The following is a 25717-nucleotide window of genomic DNA, read 5'->3' as shown; positions in this document are numbered from 1 at the left end:
TGCCCCGGGTGCTGACAACCCACGCTACGCCACTGCACACTTCATAAAGATTTAAATAAAAGTGCCCCTGTCCACAGACTTATGCTTTGGGGGGGGGTTACATCTAATTTTGACTACTGTAACATTCTCTACATGGAGCTGCCATTGTGTTCAGAAACTTCAGCCTGATTCAGAATGCTGCAGTCACAGTATTGATCAGGGTACTGCTAGTTAGAGGGACTTCATGGGCTATTGGTCCATTTATGGGCAAAATTCAACATGCTTGTTATGATCTACAAAGTCCTTTATTACCGGTATTTGAGATCCAATTATCTAAAAGACAGTTGTCTCCCATGCACTCCTGCCAAGGTTTTTATGGTCAGCAACGTCATGTCAGGGCATGTCCAGCCAACATCTGGAGCACAAGAAATCAATAGACTTTCTTGGTGGCTGCTCCCAGATTCTGGAACACCTTGCTTAGAGAGACCCAGCTAGCCTTGTTTTTGATGACCTTCCACCAGAAGACAAGTATGTTTTTATTCAGACAGGCATATCACCCATAAGCTGGCTACTTATGGCCATTGTAAAGATGGTACAATTGACAAAGTGGTTTTATTGAAATGCTTTAGTTGCCCTGCTTTTATGCTTCTTACTTCATATTTTGTTCACAATTTGGTGATGGAATGGTGGGATACCAATTAAACAAATCAATATATATAACATTAAAGATGGGAAGCACGAGAAAAGGGGAAGAAGGAAATATATTTCATATCCTCACAAAAATACAATCAGTTACAAATGCATGGAAAACAAGTTATGTGAAGTTTCTTTGTCAGAGGGTTAGTACTTGATCCAGCTCACACTCATTTGTGCCTTCAAACTAGAAATTTGGTGCTATGTAATTAAGAACCTAACTACCCTTCCATGCAAATATGTGTAAGTCGCTTTGTATTTTCAAACTGGGATGTGTGGACTTTGAGGAGAGTATTTAACTTTTTTCCTGCCCACAATTTCCCTACTCTGCATTGCTACTCCACCAGGCTTCTTTCTTCCTCATGTATGCCATGCTAAAACCATGGTTGGAATCAATGACGTGTTGCAATATTTGCTATCAAAGCTTCTGGTGCAAGGTAATGCTCCTGCACATAGTCATGTCAACAGATTCAATCTAGAACTAATGTAAAAAATAAATAAAATATATTTGATACCAGAGTTGGATGAACTGTGTCTTGCCGAAGTCTCTCGTTTTCAAAGCCAACTTCTAGCTTGGCTGTGTCATGAATACAGGTTGTATTTTTAGTCACATTTCTGCAAAGTAAAAATAAAATATGTATCTCATTTGTATTCTGCAACAACGGAAAAGACTAAACATCCATTTGGAACAACTTTTTATAAATTGAGTATTTTGCCAACATTAAGCAGGAAAACTTTTAGGATATTTTTTTCTCATATGTATGATAGTTAAATAAAGATGAACTTCTAAGTGCCAACTGTTCATTTTCAAAAACATTTTTTAAAGCAGTTTTATTGTACAATGTATATATGGATCTGTTTCATACACTGCAAAGCAATCATTTTGTTACATAACAATTTAATTTAATGTTTTTTTAAAGAGGTGTTATTTCTGAGTCCTTTTTAAATCACTTTAACTTCCATTTTTCAATGTTTCAGTCTGATTTGTGATGAATTAACATTTTATTGCAGATCTTTATTTGATTTCATTAGCTGCATTTCTTGATTTTTAATGTAATTTTACATATTTCAACTAAATTACTATTATATGTTTAGCTGGGAAACTGTTTTGAATATTTTGATGGGAAGGCAATGCATGTAAACATTGTGAGCCAGTTCATATCAAACCCTAAAACAACACAGCCCATGGCCCACCACCAGCATGCAGCCACTGACGGATGCCCCTGAAGGGAAAGTGGCTCTCAATGGGCGTGTTGGTGGGTGTAAGGTTCCCCCCCCCAAAAAAACCACACAGTTTAGCATTACCTGTATAAACCTCTAAGAGTTTCTGACTTGAGTGCTTCTGCTGTCCTTTGAAATCCTAGTACACACCAGAAGAAGAGACTGGAACCATCTGCCTAAACTTTTAATCTGAAAAGTGTTCCCTATTGCATTCAATCTTGGGGAACTCCCCTTTAGATTAAACTCTGGTTAGCAAGCAAACCAGGATAAGAAAAACACAGCTTGATCTGGCTTGTTTTGAGCTAGCTAGAATTTAGACTAATCAGAGTTCTCCAAATTACAGTACACCAAATGTAGGCAGATGCTTCAGATGCCCCTCTTGTGTGTGAAATGGGAAGGGAGGAGGAAACATTTTAAAAGTTTTTTTTTATTTAATTGCATTTATATCCCACTATTTACTCCAAGGAACTCAAGGTGGAGTGCATTGTTCTCCCCACTCCTCATTTAATCCCCACACCCCTGTGATGTAGGTTAGTCTGAGAGGCAGTGACTGGCCTGAGGTCACCCAGTGAGCTTCATGGCTGAGTGGTCTCCTAGGTCCTAGTCCAACACTTTAACCACTACACCACACTGGCTGAGCAAGCCCAAGGCTTGCTGTGGCTCATTTTTGCAGTGCCAAATTTTGATTTAGCATCATATGTGAACTGCCTGAGGTCTGTGGCAGCAACAAAATAAGAATTATTGATTGCAGTTTTTGAGGTGCTTTCTTTAAACAGCCACTTAACAAACAGTACTTTTTACAAGGAACCCAAGCCTCTCCTCTATTGTGGAATTCCATCCTACCCATTTCCTCCTAGGAATGGTTGCATGCTATGTTTTTGCAAGGCAATTCTATGTTTATACTGCATCTGTTTCATGGTGAATACTTGCTGTGTTCTCCATCTGGTAATCATAATAACTCTTAGCAATTATGTAACACTTTTGAATACTGTAGTTGACCTGTTGATATTTATCACAGCAGGGCAAAGTTGAGTTTTCACAGTTTCTATAGCTTGGAAATACCTGCTCTTACCACATTGAGTATTCAGCTTTCAGGTGAAATCGCCACCAGGAGATACTGACATCACCATTTCACCTTACCAGGAAACGAAGCAAGACTCATACCCTATCCCTCTCTGAACCAGAGCAAATGAATCTATATTTATGTGCAACACTTTCCCTCTGTCAAAACAAAATAAAAAAATTCCTTCCAGTAGCACCTTAAAGACCAACTAAGTTAGTTCTAGGTATGAGCTTTCGTGTGCATGCATACTTCTTCAGATACACTGAAACAGAAGTCACCAGACCCTTCTAAATAGTGGGAAGGTGGGGAGGGGTATTACTCAGAAGGGTGGTGGGAATGGGTAATTGGCAGATAGCTGTGATGAGCCTGTTGACGACTCTTAACGACTGCAATAGGTCTCCCAGGAAAAAGCAAGGGGTGAGAAGGTGAAAAATGGCTTTGTCATGTATAATGAGATAAGAATCCAATGTCTTTGTTAAGACCAGGTCTCTCCATGGTTTTAAGTTTGGTAATAAGTTGCAATTCAGCAGCTTCTCTTTCCAGTCTATTTCTGAAATTCCTTTGTAATAGAACAGCTACTTTGAGATCTTGTATAGAATGTCCTGGGAGATTGAAATGTTCTCCTACTGGTTTCTCTGTCTTGTGATTCCTGATGTCCGAATGTGAAGGATACCTGAATGAGCATCTCCACTCCCATCATTCTGCCCGGACACTGAGGTCCAGTACCGAGGGCCTTCTGGCGGTTCCCTCGCTGCGAGAAGCCAAGTTACAGGGAACCAGGAAGAGGGCCTTCTCGGTAGTGGCACCCATCCTGTGGAACGCCCTCCCACCAGATGTCAAAGAGAAAAACAACTACCAGACTTTTAGAAGACATCTGAGGGCAGCCCTGTTTAGGGAAACTTTTAATGTTTAACAGACTACTGTATTTTAATATTTTGTTGGAAGCTGCCCAGAGTGGCTGGGGAAACCCAGCCAGATGGGCGGGGTATAAATAATAAATTATTATTATTATTATTATTATTATTATTATTATTATTATTATTATTATTAGCTTAATTGCTCATCGTCTAACATTGTGTATGCCATCAAATGCCAACAGTGTCCTTCAGCTCTCTATATTGGACAAACAGGCCAGACCTTACGCCAAAGAATAAACGGACATAAATCGGACATCAGGAATCACAAGACAGAGAAACCAGTAGGAGAACATTTCAATCTCCCAGGACATTCTATACAAGATCTCAAAGTAGCTGTTCTATTACAAAGGAATTTCAGAAATAGACTGGAAAGAGAAGCTGCTGAATTGCAACTTATTACCAAACTTAAAACCATGGAGAGACCTGGTCTTAACAAAGACATTGGATTCTTATCTCATTATACATGACAAAGCCATTTTTCACCTTCTCACCCCTTGCTTTTTCCTGGGAGACCTATTGCAGTCGTTAAGAGTCGTCAACAGGCTCATCACAGCTATCTGCCAATCACCCATTCCCACCACCCTTCTGAGTAATACCCCTCCCCACCTTCCCACTATTTAGAAGGGTCTGGTGACTTCTGTTTCAGTGTATCTGAAGAAGTGTGCATGCACACGAAAGCTCATACCTAGAACTAACTTAGTTGGTCTTTAAGGTGCTACTGGAAGGAATTTTTTTATTTTGTTTTGACTATGGCAGACCAACACGGCTACCTATCTATAACTTTCCCTCTGAATCGTAAATGCTTATAAGTGTGCGTACTTATGACGACTTTTTAAAAATGTTGTCAAATAAGTGACACTATTTAGCATAACATTTAAGAAGTGCCATCAAGCATTTTAAAGGTAAGAACAAGGAATTCATGCTGGGTTTAGGAGGGAAGATCGTCACTGACCTGCCCCTGGATATCCGTGGATGTGAAATTTCTACTGTGTCTTCAAGTCTTCTCCACTTAATGGTTCTTTCTGTGTCCCCTTTATCTCTTTGGTCACTTCCACTGTTGTCCTTTTAGGATGCATCAGATTGTCAAACTCATTTACCGGTATTTATTCATTTAAAAACATAAATTTTATTCACTATTACAAGACTTGCAAAAAGATGTATTAACATATAACATACACACATTTGCTTCTTTTTGTTTAAACTTAGGAATAGCATCTCAAGAAAGCTAACACTGCAAAAAATGCATTTGAAAACACATATTTGCACTTTATTGTTGTTTATGTATTAATAAATGTGTCCTTTAGCAAAAATATACGAATACTTCTATGCCACATGGCTCTCTCCACCCTCATCTCCCCACAACCCCAGTGTGGACTTTGATAGAATAAACGTTTCCCCAACACTGTGCTCAATAGGCCATATTCCCAGGTAAATGTGTGGCTGCACTCAATTCAATTGTTGTGCAATTCAGTTGTTGTGGATCCCATAGGAAGTGCTACTATATAACAACGTTTCATGTGAAAGGCATGTTCACCAGTGATTTAACCGCATGATTTTGGATAACCCAGTGACATATCTATATGAAAGCAACTGCACTAGAATTTCAGGGTCCCTGTGGAAATGCTAGATAGGGTCACCCCCCAGGGTCACATGGAAACAGTTTTTCAGAAGTGCTCACATGGGGCCATTACATTAGAATCACTCCTTTTCCTGTACAGTGGTACTTTGAGTTATGAACTTAATTTGTTCCGGAGGTCTGTTCTTAACCCGAAACTGTTCTTAACCTGAGGCGTGCTTTCACTAATGGGGCCTCCCACTGCTGCCGTGCCGCCAGCACGCATTTTCCGTTCTTATCCTGGGGCAAAGTTCTCAACCCAAGGTACTACTTCCGGGTTAGCGGAGTTTGTAACCCGAGGTACCACTGTACTAATTTCACGTATGTCTAAGGAACAATGCCTATTGAAGTCACTGGAGTTATGAGTTATTGGGTGCTGAACTGCAGAACCCACAGCAACAGTGCAAACTTATGCATGTCTATTCAGAAGTAGGAGCCATAGAGGTCAATGGTCTTGCTCTCTCAGATAAGCATAAAGGATTACAGCCTAAGGCACCAATATGCAACAAAATTTACTTTATCTGGTTTCTTTTAAGCATATAAATCATGCAAATGAAAAGTTATATCCAACTAAGTTCTATGCAGAGTACTGGAACTATGGAACTATGTTTGTCATATCTATTTATTTCCATAGATCTACTCTGAGTAGGACTAGCAGTGGCTACAAATACAAGTTTAGGCACATGCTGAAGCAGTTCTGTTCTCCCACCCCATTTTTTTAAACTTAAAAGTATTACTCTGTCATAATAAATCCCCCTCTACTTTTCCCCATCTTACTGTCTGAAATTTCAAAGAAAATACTCACAGAGTTACAGGCCTCCCTACATCCTGCTTTACCTGAAAATATGCAACATACTTCATAAAAGATAGGCCAATCCAAATTGGTAACTTATTTACTGGCAGACTTAAAATATAACACATTCCAGTACATGGAACTGCACATTTGCAAAAAGTGTAACAGCAAATTTCCAGGAAAAGGAAAGATAAACCTCTCAAACATCTTAACCCTACTATCATTAAAAAGGTGACTGATACACACATGCCTAGAGAAAGTGAACACTCCATAGCCAATGGATTTGGATCTATTTTTGCAGACCCATGGATAATCAAGAGTTTTTATAGGCCTATAAACTGCAACATCAGGAGGGTCAGGGACTATCCCAACCTCTGCACTATGGGAAAATAGGGAAATTCTGCAGCCAAAATCAATTGTTTTTTTTGTGGCAATTATGTCAGGTTATATGTCTTTAGACTTCAAACCATAGCTGTCAAGTGTCCCTTATTTGAAGGGACAGTTCCTTATTCCAGGGCCATGTCCCGCTGCTGTCCCTTATTGATGGATGTCCCTTAAATGTCCCTTAAATGATGTCCCTTAAATTTCAAAGGAAGCAGCTCCTCTCCCTCTCTCCCTGCCAGCCAGGGAGGAGGGAGGCTCCAACTGTGTTGCTTGGCTGTGTTGCTCACCCAATAAGAAGTCTAAGAATGACTAGGGGGTGGAGCTTGCATGCCTTGTGTGTGGCTAGTTAATGCAAGCTGAGGAGGTTTTTGAATGCTGGATGCCATTTTGTTGCACGTGCTCCTGCAAACTTTGCAGTGCAAAGCCAGGCCGGGGAGCCATCTTAAGTTGAGGCTGCATAGGCCTTGTGGTACATGTGATTCAGATTCTATTCAGTTGAACCTCTGGTTACAAAGTTGGTTGGACAGTGTTCTCGAAGCTACCAGCATGAGTTTGACCAGACTGCAGGAGGACAGGAAGACTGGAGTGCCTGGAACAGGTGAGGCTGCAGGTCCCTTATTTTGGTTCCTGGTCCCTTATTTTCAAGGCTGCTGGTCCCTTATTTTCAAATCTGTAAGTTGACAGCTATGCTTCAAACATTCCTTCTTGAACTTCGGAACTTACCCCACAATGCACCATGCTTCAATAGATTTAATTCTACATAGACAGTGCAGACATAAGGATAAGGAACAAGAAACGTATCACCACGCATGAATCTCAAGTCTGACACTTTTTCCCATTGGTTTAAATCTGATCGGTACAGTTAAGGCTCAACAGTTCAGCAGCAGACTGGAGTAAAATGAAGGTTGCAAAAATTGTGGTGTCATTCCTGGTTCAGTTTGGCTGCAGGGAAGACAGGAATGGAATGCTACTGCCTACCACTGATAGCCACATGCTTAGTGTGAACAAGTAAGCATCCTAGTGTGTGGTGAGAAAATTGTCATCACTTCGCTCTTTCCTGGTCCTACAGTCACTGCACTACCCAGAGTTAAGCCATGGTTTGGGCTTAAGGTTACATCTGAACCCAGTTTCATGGTTTGTCTTGCTCCAGACAAATGCACTGCATCCAATGTTTGTTTTTACATTACTGCCCGTGGATTGTTTTGAGAGAAACAAACCATGAGGCTGGGCTGAGACCTAAGGTTAAGCCAAAAAATAGCTTAGCTCTAGATAGTGTGGTGGTGGCAGGAGCAAACAGCCATGATTTTCTCACTGTACACCTGTACAGTTGCTCATCCATGTTGAACTATCCTTCGGCCTAGCATTATGTGCAGAAACTAGTAGGGAAAAGAGAAAACACTAATGTATCTGAGTGCAGAACTGGAAGCACCGTGGAGCTTTACACAAAAAGCTTTATGAATACAATGCTGTACAGTGGTACCTCGGGTTAAGAACTTAATTCGCTTTGGAGGTCCGTTCTTAACCTGAAACTATTCTTAACCTGAGGTACCACTTTAGCTAATGGGGCCTCCCGCTGCCGCCATGCCGCCAGCGCGCAATTTCTGTTTTCATCCTGGGGCAAAGTTCTTAACCCGAGGTACTACTTCTGGATTAGCGGAGTCTGTAACCTGAAGTGTTTGTAACCCAAGGTACCACTGTATTGCAGCATGATAACAGATATAGCACCACAACTTGCAGACCAAATATTTTCTACACTCAAGCAGAGATAATATGTAAATTTAAGGATAACAAAATAAATCTACTGAATCTGCATATCTCATGAATATCTTATCTCACTCTTCAATTTTTTAAAAAATCAGACTTAAAAAATCAAGCTTAATAAGCTAAGGCTCTATGTACTTTGTAGCAAGCTTTGAAAAGAAGCTGGGGTGAGGACTGAAGTATTAAAACTCTAAACTGCCACTCGCTGAAGGTCAGTAAATCCCATGTTTAAAACCACTGTTGTCTCCACACCACTCCTTTTGTCTCTGCTTGGAAAGGGAGGTGGGGGACAAATAGCACACTTCTGGGAACTGCTTTTGATCCAGGGCTGCCAGTTGCAAATTCTTGATCTAAGGGCTATATAAGTTGTAAGTTAGCTGGCATCTGTCTGTCTCAGGAGACAGAAAAACAACAAAGCAACAGATTGTGAAAAGGTGATTCTGAGCAAAGATGCCATTCTTTGGTACAGATAGGAGAAAGCTTAGAGGGGCAAAAAGGAGAATAGGCATTTTTTTAGGCAACTGACTGATGGCTGGGTGGAGACTGCTTCATAAACAGAAATTTACTACCTGGATATTATGTAGGAAACTGACATATTACTGCAGTAAATAACCATCGGCAAATAATGTGCAAAATGTCTGTGATTATTTGCACAAGTATTTTCACTTTACTGAAAAAATGATGTTGCATGTTTGGGAGATTTGCTCAAAAATACTTATGGAATTCAGCAGGATTTTCAAAATGCATACCTCATATTGTAGCAGAAGTATGCTTTCTATCTTTTCAAAATGCAGCATTCTTACTTCCAGTCAAAATTATATCCAGCTTGCACGAGTTTAACCTTTTTCCTCACCTGCAATTCTCACCAGCTTGCGCTTGATTATCAAGCCTTCCCATTTAGATGCCCCTTTAATGCCCCTTCTTAATGTTGTTGTTTATTCTTGTTTCCCTTTTGTCTGATTACCAGCTTATTAGTGCACACATTCGTTCACGTCCTAGTACAAATGCACATTGTTCTAATTCAAATGCTTCCTGGCTTCCAACTGCTTGTCCCTGTTCCCCATCAGAAAGTATCTAGTGCACACTTCTTCATCCCTATCCCTGATAAGCACATGTGTGTCTATTTCACTGCCTACACATTCAATGGCAGCCTACCACCAATAATCTCTTGTGATTTTGTGAAGTAAGACTCTTCTTTGTTACATAAGTCAGACGGGTTGTGTAAAATCCTTTTCCAGATTAGCCTCGTGATTATTTATTTTTATTAACAGATTTATAACCACCCCCACCGTCAACACGTGTTCCTTAGACAACTTACACTGATAAAAGGATACATGGAAATATTATCAAGTGCTCAGTAGTAAATGGGCATAGATCATTAAGGTTTCCAAGTATTACTCGAATAGCATCCTGGAAGAATTGAAGGAAATTCTGTTACTTTATTAGTGCTTAGAAATTTCTGATATTAAACACAGTGTAAAAGACTGGACTAGCCAGAGTTCTTGTGATAAGGTTGTTATTATGTTTTATCAAGCTAACTTCTAGATCTCCTGATACTTATCCTCAACCTTCCAGGTGTTGCTGAACTACAACAACTCCCATTATCCCATGCTGGCTGAAGCTGATGGAAGCTGGGAGTCCAACAACATCTGCACAAGCACAGGTTCCTCTGCAGTTGACTTTATTACATCTTCTGCTCAAGCAAAAGGATAAAAAAAAGTTTGATGCATCAGTTTCATCTCTATGCTCCCAGTTTCATCTCTGTACTCTGCATAAGTAACACACTGAGCCCATTATACACTGCTTAATAAAAAGAAGACAATAATTAAAAGAAATTATTGTAGGATCGGCATACTGCAGACTTGGCTTTACAAGGACTTCCAGGTAAAAGGGGTGGTGGAGGATTTCAAGAGTTCAGTAGGGAACCATAAGTCAGTCAGAAATGAAGCTTAGTACCATGTAATACAAACATACAATGAGAACAGAAAAATCATAATTGGGACCATATAAGGAAATGTACTACCCCCTCTTAAACAAGACAAAGCCGTGTTTTTTGCAAGTATCCCTCCCAGCAAACAGGAAACTCCCAAACAAGCATTCACTGTTAGGTTCAAAGCTATCTGAATGGAACTTGAACTTTAAGTGAGTTCTGTTTTCCCAAAGCAAAGAGGACAAAGTCTAAATTCCACATCTATCATATGACCCTTTCTGAGATAAATCTGCTGCATATCTTACCTGTAGTTCTTCATTGACAATATTTTCATGAAAATCAATATTAACACTGTAAAACAAACATAACAGAATTTAACTGCAGAAATCAAATGCAAATGGGCATTTAAAACAATTGCAGTCACTGTAGTTTAGACTAAATATCTAACTGCTCATATATTCTCCTTTGCCCTCCAACATGGCTTCAAGGATGTGATCAGAATTTTCTTGTTATATCTGCATTGGGGGGGGGGACTCTGGCTGATTTAAATAATGGTTTTGTTCAAATGAACTAGGGTCAATCCAGAACTAACATTCTGATATTTATAGTATAGTTATAGTAATAATAGCAGCAGCAGCAGCTTGTTACAGTATTTGCTGAGTGTTCAGTGTGCTTCACATCACTGGCGGAGGAAAGGAGTGTGGTCGGTGTGGTCCATCCCAGGTGTCATCCCTGAGGGGGTGTGACATCGCTGCGCCGCCCCCCTGAGATGCTCGCCCCACCCTCGCAGGCGGCTAACCCCGCCCCCGGGTGCACAGCATGTGCGCTGCTCCGGGTGCCGGAGCAGCTAGCTCTGCCTCTGCTTCACATAACTTCTCTCAGTTATCCTTACAACAAGCCTGTAAGGCAGACCAGTGTTATTAGCTTCACATTGCAGATATGCAGAGGGATGAGTGTGACAGATGGCTTACCTGAGTTCAGAGATAAAGTTATAGCTTATTCTCTGGGTCATTATGATAAACTAGCTTTAGGTAAAGTATCTGTAATATTCTAATACAATTTTTGATTTTAACAAGTCTCAACCTAAGTTCTTTTGAGATGCTGAGCCTATCTTTTATTTCTGCTTCTTAATTTGAACAATTCCTCAGTACTGTGAAGAGTGAAGGCTTTCAGTTAACTGTCTTGTCATACTTACCTCATAGAGTTGCCATATTTGATCTTAAATTTGTAGACATTTGCTCCTGCATGAAAAAACCTTGTCTCAGGCACTGGATATGTGAATGGTTTTAAAGACGAGTGTTCAGAAAACCAGCCTACTTAAAAGAAGAAGAAACACTATGCTAAAACAAATCTTATCACACCAATTCCATTGTTTGTGGCAAGGCAACCAAAGTGTTATGAACTGGCCTAGTTTTAGAAATTTGTCCGGAAGTGTTATGAACAAGTTGACGCTTTATGGGTTCAGCAAATATATTAAAATACAGCAGTTCAGTTTTTGTATGAGGCCAAAATATATGCTGGGATGATTCTCAAAAGTGCAGTTGGAAAGCTGAAAATATGCAGTAATTTTTCCTCAACATGTAGCTTATAAGAACTATTGCTAGTTTTCAAGCCCAGAAGTTTATTTTTCTTTCCAACGATTGCACTTTTCAGAAAGCATTATTGCAGGAGTTTGCAACAAAGTGGTAAATTAATATGAATGCAAAACTAAGCTGATCCATTATTCTCTTAACCTTGCTGGTTCTTGGATCATTAGAGATGACAGTATGTTCTTAATAGATTTTAAAGTAATGGCCTGGTTATGAAGATAAGCACTTCTTATTAAGTCATGTTGTGATCCATGCGTAAACCATAATGCTATAGAATACAGATTAACCTTCAATTTACTAGGAATCTCATGTAATCGTGCTATTTTATGCCATCACTGCTTCTGTATTTGATATTATAGCCAAAGAGAATTCATTTGTAAAGCAAAATGCAAACATCAACTGAGCAGTGCCACTAAAATAACAGCACTTTCTCAAACTACTAATTTATTACAGCACAAGGGTAGCACAAGCACAAGTCAGTTTATAAATTTTGCAAAACAGGATGTTACTTGGACACTTAAGAAATTTTGTCCTGATGGTGGTAAAATTAGTTTGAGCGCTTAGAAAAAGCCCTGCATCAATACAAACAGGTGGGATGGATCATGGTATTTTATACTGGATACTAATTGCATCCTTTTTTTACATATACTGTAAAAAACGTATGACAAGTCAGTGTTTTGTGGTGGACAGCTTCCAAATTATAGATGTGAGACAGGGAACGATTTATTGCTGTTTGGCAGAATATTTGCACCAAAATGATTCTCCTTCACAAATGCAACTATTTATTTCAGAATATACTCATGGTAACTTCAGTTGAGCTGCATCAAAAATACCAAATGATTACAAACAATTTCATCTGGATTTTATTTTCCTCCGAAAGCAGGGAGGAAAAAAGAAAGTCAGGTGGTTCAGAATTCTGAACCATAAAATTATACATTGCTTGAAGCATAACAACTACATCAGTTGATTAGTCTGATCAAGTTCTGGGTAAATCTCATTATAAATTCAGGAACCACTGGTCTCTCAAACAACACAATTCCAGACAATACAATTCCAGTTGTCGGAATAGAAATAGCCATACACACCCCACAGTTGCATGTTGATACAAGTGAATGTGAGGTCATTGTGTCATTAATAAACTGACCCACAAAATAATTTTTCTAAAAATATGGCAAAACCAGACTCCTGGTAACTTTTCACACTTGAACAACACTTTTTCCAAAGGCTGCCACATCTAAAAAGTTGTTGCCTCCACTTGCATATGCCATATTAATCCTACCTGTTTTCTTAAATTCAATTTTCTTTCTCTCTTTCACACACATACCTAAAATACTCTCTCACTCACATACTTTTTCCAGGTTTTAACTCTACTGACTGTACTTCTGCTCACAAATCCTAACATTAATAAAAATTCAAGGTTATATATCTGGGCAATGTTTCTGAAAAATCATCAAATTGATTTTTTTAATTGCTATTAAGTTATACCAAACGCACCCTCCAAGTCCCAGCCTGCTGTATTTCTGCTGAACCTCTTTGACCCATTACGCTGCAGGGACAGATGTTATTCCTCATTCTACATGGATTACGAATACAGTTTTTAATTCCTGCCTCTGTCACAAATTCTTTAATCCTACCATCAACCACTCAGAACATCCTATGGGGAAGCCTGGATGGTATTGCAGATTTTTGCATGTGTTACAGCTGCTCTGCAATGCAATGCCCAGTGCGGCAGTAGTACAGCAGACAAAAAGCAAGCAGAAACTGGTTGACTGGAGCTGGAGCAAGGATGAGAATGCCCTCTCCTGGCAAACTGTAGTCTCTGTTTTCTCTCTTCTAACCCAAACATGGCAATAAACACAGAAGAGGGCATTCTAATGAAGCTGAACCCATACATGAACTCCAGTGTGAGACAGCCGTCTTACATTTCTAAGAATCATTTCAAAATAAAACAATTGGAAATATTTACAAATGCTTATTTTTGTGTCCTGAGGGCATAATGAAGTCACATAAATAAATAAAAATGTCTGCCTTACTACTGCATCCAATCGTTGGTCAGCACTGTTTACCACACTAGTTGACAGCGGTTCTACAGGGTTTCAAACATGGGTGCCCTACCCAGGAGTTATCAGGGACTGAGAACATGCAAATCATGTGCTCTATTCTGGGCTACAGTCCATCCCTTCTTTATATCCTTGTCTATGTCCAGACTAGACTCTCAAAGCCGCTTACAGATAAATATCATAATGAAAACAGAATTGCACAAATCATTAACAATATCTGATTTGTCTAGCAATAGGCTCTCCAGAGCCCCAGGCACAGGTTTCTGCCAGCCCTGTTACCCAAGATCTTTGAACTAGAGGTGTCTGGAACTGAAACTGAATAAAATAAAAACACCACGAAACTGAATCCAAAGCATGTGACTCTGAGCTATGGAGTCTTTTGTTAACCAAGGATGCTGCAAACTATGGACAAATCAGGATGTGTTCTTTAAAGGACATTTCTTACAGAGCTATGGGAAAGAAGGGGTTACATTTGTCACTATAAATGGACTCCTAGTACAGATTAGGAAACTGATCTTCCTCATCAGCTAGGCCTTTTTGACCAGGTTTGTGGTTGTATGTACTGTAGAGTAGTAAAAGAGATAGCAAGAGTAGTACAAGAGATAGCCCCAGGCTTTTAAATAGTGAATCCTTTGAGATAGTTGAATTTTAGATCTGCTATACAGTATGTTTTTAGGGATGCTGTATATTTTTCTGTGCTGTTTTACTCTCTGCTGATGAAATCTGTATGCTGAAATTAGTTTACTGTTTTTAATTCTGTGGTTATTATTGTAAAATAATGTTTTATTGTCTATAAGCCACCCAGAGGACACTGTTATGGGGCAGCATGTAAATTCTGCCAATATAAAAAGAAAGTCAATAAACAAGCAATCCAAGGAACTGAAGTTCTGTGAGTGACTGAATCTAGGCATCATCTAAAGAAAAAAAGACTTTGCACTAAATTACAATCCTATGATTCTTAGAGAGAGCACAACAGTTAACTGGCATGAAAGCACTTTAAGTTTGCAATGAAGATATAAGAATACAGTGGTGCCTCGCAAGACGAAAAGAATCCGTTCCGCGAGTCTCTTCGTCTAGCGGTTTTTTTGTCTTGCGAAGCAAGCCCATTGACGGCTTAGCGGATTAGCGCTATTAGCGGTTTAGCGGCTGTTAGCGGCTTATCATCTTAAAAGCGGCTTAGCAGCTTAGAAAAAGCGGGGGGGGGGAAATCCCGCAGGAACTCGCAAGACATTTTTGTCTTGCGAAGCAAGCCCATAGGAAATTCGTTTTGCGAAGCACCTCCAAAACGGAAAACTCTTTCGTCTAGCGAGTTTTCCGTCTTGCGAGGCATTCGTCTTGCGGGGCACCACTGTATAAGAATAGGCCTGCTGGATCAAGCCAAAGGCCCATCTAGTCCAGTATCCTGATCTCACAGTGGTCTATCAGAAACTTGTGGGAAGTCCATAAGCGGGACATAAGTGCACAGCTGATTGCAATTAACAGTTTAGAATATTTCTATTAATATGCATAAGTGAAAGGGAAGAGGGATAGGACACCATGAAATGCATGTGAATATCAATATTCTAAACAGTTTGCTATAAACAAGCCAATTTGGTTTTATTTACCCTCCAGTTCTCAGTGTTGCCAATCTGCTTAAAACAGCAATAACAAAACTATAAATCTTTCAGTTAAGCAGTATATGGCCACAGAGATCATAGAATAACTTTTACTCTCAGGTTTGTACTGCCTTGGAATGCTATAGAAACAGGAGCAGAGAAAAAGTAAGGCTACATATAGCAGATTATTTGTATATTGAAAGTGGTGGCATGTCAACAAGCACTGGCACATAGTATGCAAACCCTCCAAGTGTTCCTATTTTCCAGGGACATCCCTGGTTTAGAGAAGCAACCCCAGTTTCTGATTTGATCCCGGAATGTCCCACTTTTCCTTAGAATGTCCCTATTTTCATTGGAGAAATGTTGGAGGGTATGGCATTATCCGACCCCTGAGTCATCTGAAGGCAATTCTGTATAGGGATGTTTTTTTAATGCTTAATTTTTTAAATGTGTTTATGTATGTTGGAAGGTGGCCAGAGTAGGCAACCCTGTAAAGTTGTGTGGGGTATAAATAGAAAAATTATTATTATGGAATGGGACGTCCCTATTTTCATCAGAGAAATGTTGGAGGGTATGTAGTATGTATACTCATCCCACTATCTTATTTGGCTTATAGGTATTGCAAGCTTTTGTGGTATCTCAGGAACTGCAAAACCAGTGCATCCAGTGCCAGCCCCACCATTAGACATAGTGAAGCAGCTGCCTCAAGCAGCAAATGCTGGGGAACGATGCAGTATTTGAGGGAAGAGTTGCGTGCCCTGCACCCCCTAAGCTAGCCTGCTGTCTTCAGGAGTAGAGGATGCTGTTTGACTACCAATATTGAAATAACATTCAATTGCCAGTCTAGTTACCTTTTGTACATGGGGACAGCACCATCATGTTGTCTGCTGCAGGCAGCAAAATGTACTGGATGGCCTGTACAGATCAAAAGAAATCAGTGCATCCTATTTACAAGCAATTATACCTTTATGGCATCACCTCTGACTAAAAATCTTATAGCACAATCCTATGCATGTTTAATCCAGAAGTTTCACAGGATCTTACACCGCAGTAAGCACAGGATTGGAGCCTAAAATTTTGTAGGCACTCGAGTGTTTTGGAAAAAAGGGTGTGTGCCTTTCATCCAACCTGTTTTTGTGATTTTTTTTTCATAATCACTAAGTACCCCATCCTAACAACAATACATTATCAGAAATATGACTAGATATTATTATTATTATTATTATTATTATTATTATTAAAGGGAGATCTAGTCATATAGAAAATAATGCCATTTCAACACTACTTTTGAAACCAGTAAGATATATCCCATTTGGAAAGAGAAAATAATGCCATTTTAATGGTACTTTTGAAACCAGTAAGATATACCCATTTGGAAAGAGAAATAATGTAGAGCGGGCATCCGTTTTCTAACAACAAAATACAAAGAGAGTCACAAGCAAGGCATATTTATGTACAGTCCTTACAATCTATTCCAGTTAATCGGGAAGCACTTAATCAGGAAATCCACTTAACTGGGACATCTCCCAGGAAACCAATCTAGCCTAATGATGGTGAATGAAAAAGATGATGGGCCATCTCGCTTGGTACTTAGAATATACATCTTGTTGTAGCTCTCGTCTTGCTTCCCTCCCCTCCGCACCCAGCTCCACTTACTCCTACTAAATAAAAAAGAACAAGAGGGGCATTGATTAACCAGAATACTAAAAGATCAACTTTTGTTAAATCTGAGAGAGCGTTATGCAACAGTTCTATTTTCTTATAGAATTCATACTGCCAACTCTCAATAGCCATCCGTGGCAAACAAAAAAACAAAAACATCAGTACATTAGTATCCTGTAGCTCCTCACACACTCATCCCAAATCTCCAGAGAAGCTACCACTGGTGGTACTTTTGTTGGTGGTAGCAGCCATTAAGCCCCAAAATGGGGCCTTCCAGAAGGCAGGAAGGAGAAGCCTCAGTTCATTAGAGAGGCTTTAGGATTGACCCTTTCTCTATGCCAACCTATAGCTGGGGTGGGTGTGGGTGTGGGTGTGGGTGTGGGTGTGGGTGTGTACACCCACACACATACACATCCCTTTTACAGTGGTACCTCGGGTTAAGTACTTAATTCGTTCCAGAGGTCTGTTCTTAACCTGAAACCGTTCTTAACCTGAAGCACCACTTTAGCTAATGGGGCCTCCCATTGCTGCCGCACGATTTTTGTTCTCATCCTGAGGTAAAGTTCTTAACCTGAGGTACAATTTCTGGGTTAGCGGAGTCTGTAACCTGAAGCGTATGTAACCTGAAGCCTATGTAACCCGAGGTACCACTGTATTTGGAAGTGGAGTGTGAAAGCACAGTGCTTTTTTACTGGGGGTACACAGAGGTACCCATACCCCTAAACATTTTGTGAACCTTTGTGCTTTTGTCCATTTACTGTATTTATTTTTCCTGATTTGAACTATAAAAGGGTGATTTTCTTGAGTCAAAATGAGAGTACCCCTAAACATTTTTTTAAGTAAAAAAGCACTCAGTTCCAGCACCTCTCAGATGGGCACCATTGCCATGAGTTCCAGAACACCTCTTTTTCTAGAAAAATAGTACTATACAGTAGTACCTCGGGTTAAATACTTAATTCGTTCCAGAGGCCCGTTCTTAATCTGAAACTGTTCTTAACCTGAAGCACCACTTTAGCTAATGGGGCCTCCTGCTGCCGCTGCGCTGCTGGAGCACAATTTCTCTTCTCACCCTGAAGCAAAGTTCTTAACCTGAAGCACTATTTCTGGGTTAGCGGAGTCTGTAACCTGAAGCGTCTGTAACCTGAAGCGTATGTAACCCGAGGTACCACTGTATATATAAACACAAGAGGCAAAAAAGAGGCTAAGAGCATCCCCTCACACCTTTTAATCTGGCTGCCCCATAGTGTCAGATTTAGGGCATTGCAGGCAGTTCCAGCACTTAGGGTGCCAAGCTGAAGGGGTGCAAAACAACAACATTTATATGGGCACCTACTAAGAATATTCCTAAAAAAGCAACTGCACTGAAAGGAATTATTGTGGAAATAATAAAGATCGGGGGGGGGGGGATTTTGTCCTGCCTCAGGGCACCATATTACCAATATGCCCTGCTCCCTGCCTGTGCAACTTACGACTGCACTCTTAACAAAACACCAAACTGCACTCTTAACAAAACACCAGACAGTTAGTTGTTGTTGTTCTTGTTTGTTTTTTTAACAACAAGCTACTCAAATGGCAATAAGTTTGTGAGGGGAAATGGTGTTTATGGGTTTTCTTCATCAGCTTTCCCTCCACATGTATAAAGATCTCCTCGTTCTGGAAATAATATATATTATTCAGAATTTAAACAAAACATATTATCTTAAAACATATCATCCTTGATCCCCCCCCCCATAAAATGACCCACCCTCCCCTCAGCTCCAATCTCTGGTTTCTCTACAAATGCTATTCTCTGCATGTTACAAAACTGCATGTTACAAAACTATAAATCCTTGATTTATCTGACTGGTTATTGTCAATAAAACAATAGGGAGGCAATAAATCACTCAGGCTGGAGACGGTGAAAGCTAAAGCTTAACAGGCAATAAAACTACTAGCTCTAAAACTGCTATCTCTAAAAAGCTCTTAAAAAAAGCTCTAAAAAAGCTCTAAAAAAACCCGGCAGGGGCGTTTGAAACGAGCAGTATTAGGCTGCAGCTAACTACAACATCAGAAAGCAGCATGGGGCTGCTGCTCCCTAGCCGCCATCTTCCCACTTCTTTTTAATTTTTATGTTTAAATCCTTGTTATATTCATATTGTCCCTTGTATTTTTGATATTTTTTTTATGATCTGTGATATTGTGTATGTTGACGCTGGTCTGTGCCCGTATTAATAAATTCATTCATTTTGGAGTCGCAAAGGAACACGAAGCTAGTTTTCAGATATTTTCATCGTCAACCTTTTTTACACACACACCAGTTGTCCTTTTTAGAACGACTTTTCCCTCCCTACTTGTTTTAAAGCTAACCCTTCTTTGGAGACCTTTCTGGTCTCTGATCAGCCTGAGGCAACTGAGCCTGAGCATGTGGGAGGGAAAGGCATAAAGTTACGGGATAAGGCTTTGTAACTGAAGAGTAACCTCTCAGAACATATCTTCAAGCTCCCAATTTAATATAAAAAAAACAAGAAAGCACAGCGGTCTCCTAATTTGTGGGGGTGGGGAAAGCACCCACTAAGTTGCTGCTACATGTCTCCTCCTGGGAAGCTGTCCTTTTCCACAATTAGCTTCCTTCGTCCATTAACATTTCTTTCCAGTTTGTCAACACTGAGGGGAAAATAAGCAGAGGAGAACTGAATACACGTGTCAATAAAAGGAGTACAGATGGAGGATTCGCAAAAGCGTGTGTGTGTGTGAGAGAGAGAACAGGACAATGAGGAAGGCCTGTGTTGCAACTCCCTCCTCAGATCCTCTTCCTCCTCTTTTCCTTTTGCCCCTGCCGCCATTTTGTCCTCACAAAATTAGGCCTTCCATTGTTTTTATGCCTTTCGTTGTACAGCTCCCCCTGCTGGAGCTCTGAGCAGATGCCGGAATAGTTTCCGGTGACTTCTAAACATGGCAGGCAAAACAATGGCAGGCAAAAAGTAACATTTTCACCTCAGGTTGCAAGGAATTGGCCCCTGCTGGCAAGAGTAAGGGTTCCCTCAGCAAAGGCCTTAAACCATGGGTAGGCAAACTAAGGCCCGGGGGCCGGATCCAGCCCAATTGCCTTCTAAATCCAGCCCGTGGACAGTCCGGGAATTAGTGTGTTTTTACATGAGTAGAATGTGTCCTTTTATTTAAAATGCATCTCTGGGTTATTTGTGGGGCATAGGAATCCGTTCATTTTTTCTCTCTTCAAAATATAGTCTGGCCCCCCACAAGGTCTGAGGGACAGTGGACTGGCCCCCTGCTGAAAAAGTTTGCTGACCCCTGCCTTAAACCTTCCCGTTTTCTTCTTAAAAACCTTAACCTTTGTGCAAGGAACCCACACAGTTACATGCTGCCCTTTGAAATAATTTCTGCCCGTTCTGTACTTAAACAGCTAGTTCTGGAGCATATGCCTGCTTTCTCAAAAAGACAGTTGAGGCACCAACAAGAGCAACCCACATTAGATTTCAAACTGACCTCCAATCTCAGCCTTCAATTTAATATGGGGAGAGTTATACTACTAAAAATTGTGACTGTGACCCCTGCCCCCCCCAAAAAAAAGCCTGTCAAAGCCCATAGGCCCCCTATTGTGGTCTGTCAGCTGCTTGATTGCCCTATCCTTATTTTTCCAGTTCCAGGCAGGCAGTACAAACTGGAAAATCACTCAGCTCTACCTGAACTCAAAGCAGGCCATGGTACTTGGCTGGTCTGCATTGGGCTTGGTGCATTGGGCCCTGATGCAAAGGGGAGGCTTTTCTTGTGCAGAAAAGGAAATTTCAGGAGGTGCAGCTGCTCCACACCTGTAAATGTCAGGCTGTGAACCTGGGTATTTGCCAGCTTTTCAGGATTATAAATTTGTGCAAATGGGTCAATGCGTGGGGGTGGAGAACAAAAATAAGTATTTGTGACTTATAAAGTGTGTGTGCAGATGTATGTAAGTTTAGCAGTGGCAGAAGTGCAATCATGCAGGACACTTCAAAGCTTTATAATGTTCATTTGAGGACAGTTTTCCTTCCTTCCTCAGCTGGAATATATAGTTGGTCAGTGTTGATCTATGTGCAGGGCCTGAGCCAATTGCCTCTTTTCCTTCCCGCTTAAAAGGCTCTGCACTGATGACTTTTGGGAACCACACTTGCAATTATCTCCCCAAATCTAGCTCAGACAAAACCTGTTAATCCAGTTTGCGCCAGCAATCCTCTAATTGCCCAGCCCTTGTGTCAATCACAAAGCCTCCTACCTTGAAGTGTTTTTTTCCAGGAGCTTAAAAAAAAGTTTGAATTGTTTTATATAGCATCCAACAGATTTGACCAGATAAACATGGTAAGAATTTATGGGGAGGGGGACGGGATTATAGGGGATATCTTGTCCGGGACACAAGGGCAAAGGGCAATGAGGGAAACACAATCTGCTTTTAATTTAGATACAGTTGTGTTGTTTTAGTTTACAAGGCAAGGGAGAGGTGAGAAAGGAAGAAATGAAACTATGGACATTGGTTAGACTTGTTTCTCATGTATCAGCTGGGAATCTCCCAACACACTTTGTGAATGGGCGTGGGTAGGTGTGTTGTTCAAAGCAAGAAGTAAAAAAATCCTGCTTTGGTATGCTTCTTTGGGCCTTGAGATTTGTTTTTGTATGTTCCACACTGCAGCTTAAATACAGGAGATGTACTGTACCAAGAATTGGGACCAAACTAGAGAGGATGATGGAACATACATTTAATACATTTCAGTGCACAGATGCACATTTAATTAAATATATAAAGAGGAGGAACTATCTGATATTAGAAGAAAAAAGTGCATGCGGACAAAGGTTGAAGAACAAATCACATTATTTGTGGTACTCTTTCCCTGTTCGCTTTTTTGTAGTGTGTGGGGCCTTTGCCCTCTCTCTTTAAGAGATATAACTGATATGTAATAGAAACGGCCGTCTCCTCCTTGGGGGTGGTTCCCTCCTTAGTCAACTGGAAACCAGTTGGAATCATAATTATTTGAGGGAAAGAAATGTGTTCCAAATGTGCTTTAAAGGTATCATGTGTAGATGCTACAGTTTACTTTGGCTCCAGCGCTCTCCCACTGATGTTTTTTGAATCCATGTTGAAAAGCTATGCTAATAGTTTCTTGACAAGTACTGCTGTCTGATGCATTTCCATCGAACCAGCTTCAATCTGAAAGGAAATATTAAGCCAAATTCACTCTGCAGTTAGACTTAGGTGTGTACCTTTGAGGCAGCCGTTGGACATGCACAGATAATGGTGCATGCACAGATGACAACTGAACGAATAGCATGAGACATGTACAGTGAGTGGTACCTCGGGTTACATACTAACCCAGAAATAGTGCTTCAGGTTAAGAACTTTGCTTCAGGATGAGAAAAGAAATTGTGCTCTGGTGGTGCGGCGGCAACAGGAGGCCCCATTAGCTAAAGTGGTGCTTCAGGTTAAGAACAGTTTCAGGTTAAGAACAGACCTCCGGAATGAATTAAGTACTTAACAGGAGGTACCACTGTAATGTGCATTTGGTGAAGTCCCCCTCTTATCTGTACAACAGCATGCATATGTGATTTGAAATGCAGCAGAGGGAGGCAACCTCACTGCATTTTATGCTGTGAATGCATTAGTCTTGCCCGTACTATTGAAGCTTTCCTGAGTCCTGTTGCTTCCTGACATTAGGGCACACCCATTACATGGTTTCCTCACACAGTGAGTACCTTTCCCGAAACATGAGATCCTACACCTTTTTCCTCATCAGGGCTCTGAAATCAGTATAGTGAGACCAATTATCAGAAACGTACCCGGCAGGAAGAGATCAACATCCCTGGCTGAACACTCTTTTTACTCAATAAGGCCCTTGCATTATAACTAGAGAGGTCTTCAGCAGCCATCACATCTAATTCATTCCCCCCTCCTTACATTATTAACCCTAATCCAAGGCAGTCTCCCATTCAGTTTCTCATGCGGTTTCTCCCATTTCTTTCTCATGCAGGCACAAGACTTTTGGCAAGAAAAAGGCTGGCAACCTTATAGCTGATCAAAAAGTTGGCAACCTTACACCAGGACAGACTTAGACAGGTTTAACTTCAGTAAGCCTTAACACCGGTAAATGCTGTTCTGTCGTCTGTTGTAACCAGTGTTATGTTTCTGGAAAAAGAGGTGCTGGAACTCACCACGAATGCTGCCCTTGTTCTTCTTTAATGGCAATGGCACCCACCAGATAAGTTCTGGAACTGAGTTCTGGTGAGCTGCAGCTGAAAAATAGCCCTGGTTGTAACTCTTTAAAAAAAAAGAAAAAAAAAGAGGCCACAACAGTAAATCTACTTGTGTAGTTGCTTGTTTACTTGCATTATAATACTACACTTCCATGATATATCAACACTAAATATTTTTATGTTATTTTACTTTAGAATGCAGTGTTATACATTGTTCCTGTTATTTTGTGTGTGTGTGTGTTAGCACAAATTTACTGGCCAGAGTGCTGTGGACTTTAATTGGTACTTTAATAGCTACCTAGATCTAAACAAGTTTTTACTCCTTCAGATTCCTATCTAAATATTTCATAAAGTGGGCAGACAGCCAGCAATGGAGCATGTAAAACACTTTATCCTGTCTGGCATTAAACTTACTTAGAACGTGCCTTTTAATTTATGCCTCTTCTTTCCCCTGGCATGTCTGATATTTCTTATTCAGTCATTATTGCTAATCTTCCGTGTTTTACAAATTCAAATTAAGAATGATTGAAAATCCTGTACTTTGGCTTGGTTTTACACATGCATGTTGATCACACAACAGGATGCAAAATGCTTAGGGCACAACTACTCATCTTCATTCCCAACAGACTAAGTTCTTGAATGCCAACTTTTTTCCTGCCCAAAGTTCTGTCTGAAAACATTCAGCAGGTTTAACTGTTCCTGGCATACAGATGCAGTGATAAGAAGAACCTTGCCTGCTGAAGTTCTAAAGCAACCTATATTCCTAACATTAATCTGCTTTTTGAAGAACAGTGTTTTCAAAACATTTGAAACTTGGGGCACAATACTCCTGCATTAAAATCAGAAACATATTATGCAGATATTTTCTCAGGTCAATACTCAGACAACTGAGAGGGTATCTTTTTTTTATTATTATTTCTTCTTTTCTTTTGTGCCTTCTACTTTCTCCCTCTGCAAAGTCAGCTAGGTTTCAGGGATGTCCTTGTGTTTTCTGGGCAATGATGATGTAGAATAATGTACAATTATTCTACAAATAATTATAGCTCAGGCTGCTGGAGGATCATGGATCATTTCTATTCTGTCTGCCATGATGCTTTCATTACACACAGACTGCCAGATAGGGTCAGAGGCAATCAGGTGGTTTATATGGTTCAAAAACATTGCTATAAATATAATTCAAAACTACATCTTCTTTTCAACACCTTGCTAAATTCTCCCCCAAAATATTTAGCCCTTCCTCTGTTTCACATTTTCGGTGCTTTTGGCACCAACACTAGACAGCCACAGTTGGAAGTATTTATGCTTCTAAAAGTTTTATCTAACAGCTGTATGCTACCTTAAGAAAGTTTTGCCTCAAATGCACATTAAATATGTTTCTCATGAAACTGACTGTACACAGCCCCCTTTTTGTTCTGCTACAGCAGTTTCTGTTGAGTCATTTTGTTTTACACGATTGTTATTAACACAGATATGTCTCAGGACAAGTTAAATGTCCAAGATTCTTTAAGTCAAGTCTTGGCAAGTATGCTCAACTTCAAGAAAAGCATTTCTGCCTTTTTCTGGTATTCGAACAACCTGTCCTGGGGACTATCTTGAGGGATTTGAAAAGCAGATTTGTACAACTTTGCTTTCTCATGGTGGATGGGAAAGCTGATTCACCAACTTTTAGAAATGAGCAATGTGGCTCGGAGAGGAAGAGATGGGGATGATAGAGGAGGAACGTTAAACATAAAAAGTAGGTGGGAAGCCACAGGCATGGGAAGGTCAACAAGCAGCTTAACAGCAAAGAAGTCACCTTGTGGTATTATATAAACTTTACAAGCAGTTATTTGACAAGTACGGGAACAATTAGACAAAGCCTTATGGTTATCTTTGTGCAACTATACACAACCTCTGCCATAAAACATTACTGAAAGAACAAATCCAGAGATAGCACATTGCCCTCACCTTCCCTCTCCACCATTCTTCCCTCAGAGCAGCAGTTATTTAATCTCACATTAAAATAGGACTGCCTTGCAAAAATCAAGAGTATTTGCTGTGGTGGGAAATCCTCATTACTGCCACCATTTTCAGCATCTTTGGTAAAACATTTAGCCTCATAATGGAACCTGAAGGACTTACCATAGAATAACTTCAAAATCCAGCAACATTTACCTTGAGATATGTTGTTGTGAGAAGGGGATAGAAAATAATATATTGACACTGTTTCCCAAGCACATACCCTTATCATGTACACTAGAGACAA

At 40.2% G+C, this 25717-nt stretch overlaps 1 protein-coding gene and 1 long non-coding RNA gene across 26 annotated transcripts in view; one reads left to right on the top strand and one right to left on the bottom strand.

The window, feature by feature from the left end:
• Positions 1 to 25717, bottom strand: part of MAJIN (membrane anchored junction protein) — a 267643-nt gene that overhangs the window by 4912 nt on the left and 237014 nt on the right. For 3 of the 25 annotated variants that reach the window (XM_081872829.1, XM_081872810.1, XM_081872827.1), the window contains exons 2-9: positions 16452 to 16515; positions 11552 to 11672; positions 10662 to 10707; positions 9761 to 9836; positions 7389 to 7514; positions 6294 to 6325; positions 4826 to 4935; positions 1188 to 1287 (exon numbers count right to left, since the gene is read on the bottom strand). In XM_081872829.1, coding sequence (XP_081728955.1) covers positions 1188 to 1287; positions 4826 to 4935; positions 6294 to 6325; positions 7389 to 7514; positions 9761 to 9836; positions 10662 to 10707; positions 11552 to 11672; positions 16452 to 16515 — 675 coding nt within the window. The other 22 variants (XM_081872830.1, XM_081872821.1, XM_081872811.1 and 19 more) reach the window with 21 other exon arrangements.
• On the top strand, positions 301 to 10261 carry LOC309347994. Its single transcript, XR_014159116.1, has 2 exons — positions 301 to 507; positions 10002 to 10261. It is a non-coding gene; the product is annotated as an uncharacterized lncRNA (long non-coding RNA).

The sequence above is a fragment of the Podarcis erhardii genome (assembly GCF_964252035.2).
Source record: "Podarcis erhardii genome assembly, chromosome: 8".
In the NCBI taxonomy this organism is placed as follows: domain Eukaryota; kingdom Metazoa; phylum Chordata; class Lepidosauria; order Squamata; family Lacertidae; genus Podarcis; species Podarcis erhardii.
Note: the sequence above shows the minus strand (reverse complement) of the source record. Positions and strands in the feature narration are given on the sequence as shown.